Consider the following 3,207-nt stretch of genomic DNA (forward strand, 5'->3'; position numbering starts at 1 on the left):
GGGGGACGAAACCAAGATCATCAACACAGAAGTTGTGTAACCGTAAACCTCAGTGGTAAAGCTGAGAGTCTCAAGGGTTACAGATATGAGATGAAGTGTGATGGAGAATATATAGGAGGAGGATAAAGAAGTGAATGTACCTCTGCTACAAAAGCTGGACTAAGGGGTCGTTTGATATGGTATCTAACTGGGTCCAAAGAGGGACTGGGTCCATAAAAAACCAATTGGCACGTTTGATTTTGATTATAGGTGGAAGGACTCGGTCCAACATTAGGATCCGGTCCAAAAAAAGAGAGGACTCGGTCCTTGTTTTCTACTTGACGGACCGAGAAAAAAATCAAAAAAAACATATCGCTTGCCCTACATTCTACTGCGATCAGATTTGCTATCATCCCTCCCACGTTTAACTTCCAACGACAACAACATCGGCCAACAACAAGAACATCGATCGCATGAAGAGAATTGGTGAATATCCGCAACATAAATCAAGGAAGCGATAAATAGAAATAGCGATCAACAGCAAGAAAATCCATCAACAACGATCGCAGGAATAGGTTTGTTTTCCTTCTGTTGTTCTAATTTTTTTTTGCATTCATATTCAGGGGCAAAATTGTCCAGAAGTGATAATTTTTTCTGCATCATAAACAACAGCAACAGAACTTGATAATTTTGTTCCTTTAAAATTCAATTTTCATGTTCTTGATTCTTAAAATTTCCATGGGAGCATGCATGTTATTTCTTGATTCTTGAAAACAAGAAGTGAAAAAAATTATTGATTAATTATTATATATCTTCCAAAAACAAAATTGGTGAATCCGAAATTATGATGTGGTGAATTTGAAATTATGATGAAATTATGATGGTGTAATGATAAGCAAGCTGTTGAAAATTATATATAATTCTAGTGGTTGTGTAACTACATATCTTTGTTGTATTGTATTTCTTTATAGCTGTCAAGGTTATATATGAAAAAGGTAAATGAAAAAGTAAAAGTTTTGAAAATAATATGCAAAAAATGAATGTTGGAAACATGCAAGTAGTAGAAAAGTAGTGTGAATTTAATGCAATATGTTTATGTGTATATGTATACATGTACTTGTGTATATGTGTGCAAATTTATGTGTATATTGGTGTATTTATTTGTGTTACATCTTTTTGTATATGTATATGTATTTGTATTTTTGTGTGGAAATATGTGTATATACTTGCATAACAAGCTAAACATTTATTTATTCCTTAGACATGGCAGAAAAGAGAATTAGAGCTAGTTGGTCTTCAGATTTTGTGAACAAAACTTTTCTTGATGCATGTATCGAAGAACTAACAAGTAACGATCGGGAGGGTAGTGGTCTTAAAAGTACCTCATGGAATACAATAGCTGAAAAACTAAAAAAAGAACACGACTTTGTTGTTGAGAAAAAACAAATGAAATATCGTTATGACTACTTGAAAAACAAGTATGCAATTTGGTTGAAATTAAAAAACAAAACTGGGAATCTCTATAATCCTGTCACAAACACGTTTCAAATGACGGATGAAGAGTGGAAAGCGGAGGCGAAGGTAATCTTTTAATTTAAAACACATTATTATTTATTAAAAAGTTTAATAATAAAATTATTTTTTCAAACAGTTGAACAAGATGGTTGAGAAATTAAAAAATGCACCCCTCCTTTACCCTGATCTATGCACCCAGTTGTTTGACGGTGCGACCTCGACCGGTGCTGCTAGTTGGGGACCATCTTCGACACTCCCTCATCCTGCAGAAGCCTTTACTACACAAGATTATGAGGATATGGAGATGGTAGATACTCCACCTCAAATGGATATCCCAGCCTCAACTTCAACAGTACCCCCACCTACAAGTGCATCACATGCAAGTGGAGATTCGTCTGCCCGGTCTAAAAATAAAAGAGGAAAAAGAAATGCACCCACGGAAACACTGGATGATGACATAAGAGAGGTTGGCAAGGAAATTATGAAAGCAACTTAGGCGTTCGCGCAAACTAATAATCTTGACAAGGAGATGGATGAATGTATTGAAAAATTGAAAGGCTTGGAGTGGGGAAATTCTGATCCGAAATACATCACCGCTCTTATGTTGTTCGCTGAAAATGCTGGTAACAAGAAAATTTGGTTACGCCTCGAGTCTTCGACTTGTGAGTTGTGGGTGAAAAGTGCGGGAAAGAATTATGGATTACTTGGTTGACTTTAGTATGACTTTAGGATGTTTTTTGCTTTATGCTTTATGGATTTATATTATGGTACATGTTATGGATTTTTATGTGTAGGGTTGTTTCGTGTTATGCTTAGGATTTTTACGTTTAGGTTGTTTATGTGTTATGTTTAGGATTGTTATTTGGTATTGACTTTTATGTTATGGATTTTTATGTGATGAATTTTTACGTTATGGAGTTATATGTCATCCATTTTAATGTTATTGATTAATGTCATGGTTTATGTTATAAAATTTATGTGATTTGTATTTAACATTTAACAGGTTACATATGGATAAGGAAGGTGAGTTTTTAGGTTTCCTTATACTCTCATGCTATTGGTTGATGTTGGTTCGAAAAAGAAAAAAAAAGAATCGGAAGAATAAAAGCTAACGAATCGGAAGAAACCGGGCATGCATATACACAAGATTTGATACACGGATGTCCTATACAATGTTTTGATACGATGCGTCTTTCACAAGATGCATTTGTATTATTATGCAATCATTTTACTCAAAGAAATTGGTTGCAACGTAGTAGGACAATAAGCGTTGAAGAGAAGATGGCTATATTTTTACATGTTATAGGACATAATGAATGTTTTCGAGCTGTTAAAGAAAGGTTTCAGCACTCCATACAAACGATTCATCAATGTTTTCATGAAGTTCTAAAAGCAATGATGTGTTTTGCAAGAGAAATTATTGTACCAACATCTTCTAATACAACAAGAAATACCTCGGAACGACATAGACGGCTAAAAAACATATTTCCTGGAGCATTAGGTGCACTAGATGTCATACTTGTACATGCATTTGTGCCCGTTGATGAACAAACTCGCTATAGGGGAAGAGGAAAAGGTGAATGTTATCAAAATGTAATAGGAATTTCTGATTTTGATATGATATTTACCTTTGTATGGGCTGGATGGGAGGGCATAGCACACGATTCTAAAGTTTTGAAAGAAGTTGCATTTAATCCGACTTCTGGATTTCCA

General features: G+C 34.7%; 1 protein-coding gene across 1 annotated transcript; it reads left to right on the forward strand.

The window, feature by feature from the left end:
• The first annotated feature begins 1,242 nt into the window (after positions 1-1,242).
• LOC145126779 (uncharacterized) lies at positions 1,243-1,990 on the forward strand. The gene is made up of 2 exons (XM_079062079.1): positions 1,243-1,560; positions 1,631-1,990. The coding sequence occupies exons 1-2, from the start codon at positions 1,243-1,245 to the stop codon at positions 1,988-1,990; spliced, it is 678 nt and encodes a 225-aa protein (XP_078918205.1).
• Positions 1,991-3,207: the final 1,217 nt, after the last annotated feature.

Source organism: Lactuca virosa, chromosome 7 (genome assembly GCF_052849685.1).
Source record: "Lactuca virosa cultivar CGN04683 chromosome 7, Lactuca_virosa_CGN04683_v6, whole genome shotgun sequence".
NCBI classification, from domain to species: Eukaryota; Viridiplantae; Streptophyta; class Magnoliopsida; order Asterales; family Asteraceae; genus Lactuca; species Lactuca virosa.

What these genes read in the sequence shown, in the direction of transcription:
- LOC145126779 (XM_079062079.1), top strand. Translation starts at nt 1,243, where the DNA reads ATGGCAGAAAAGAGAATTAGAGCTAGTTGGTCTTCAGATTTTGTGAAC. An exon ending in AGTGGAAAGCGGAGGCGAAG is followed by an intron (nt 1,561 to 1,630) that starts GTAATCTTTTAA and finishes TTTTTCAAACAG; the next exon opens with TTGAACAAGATGGTTGAGAA.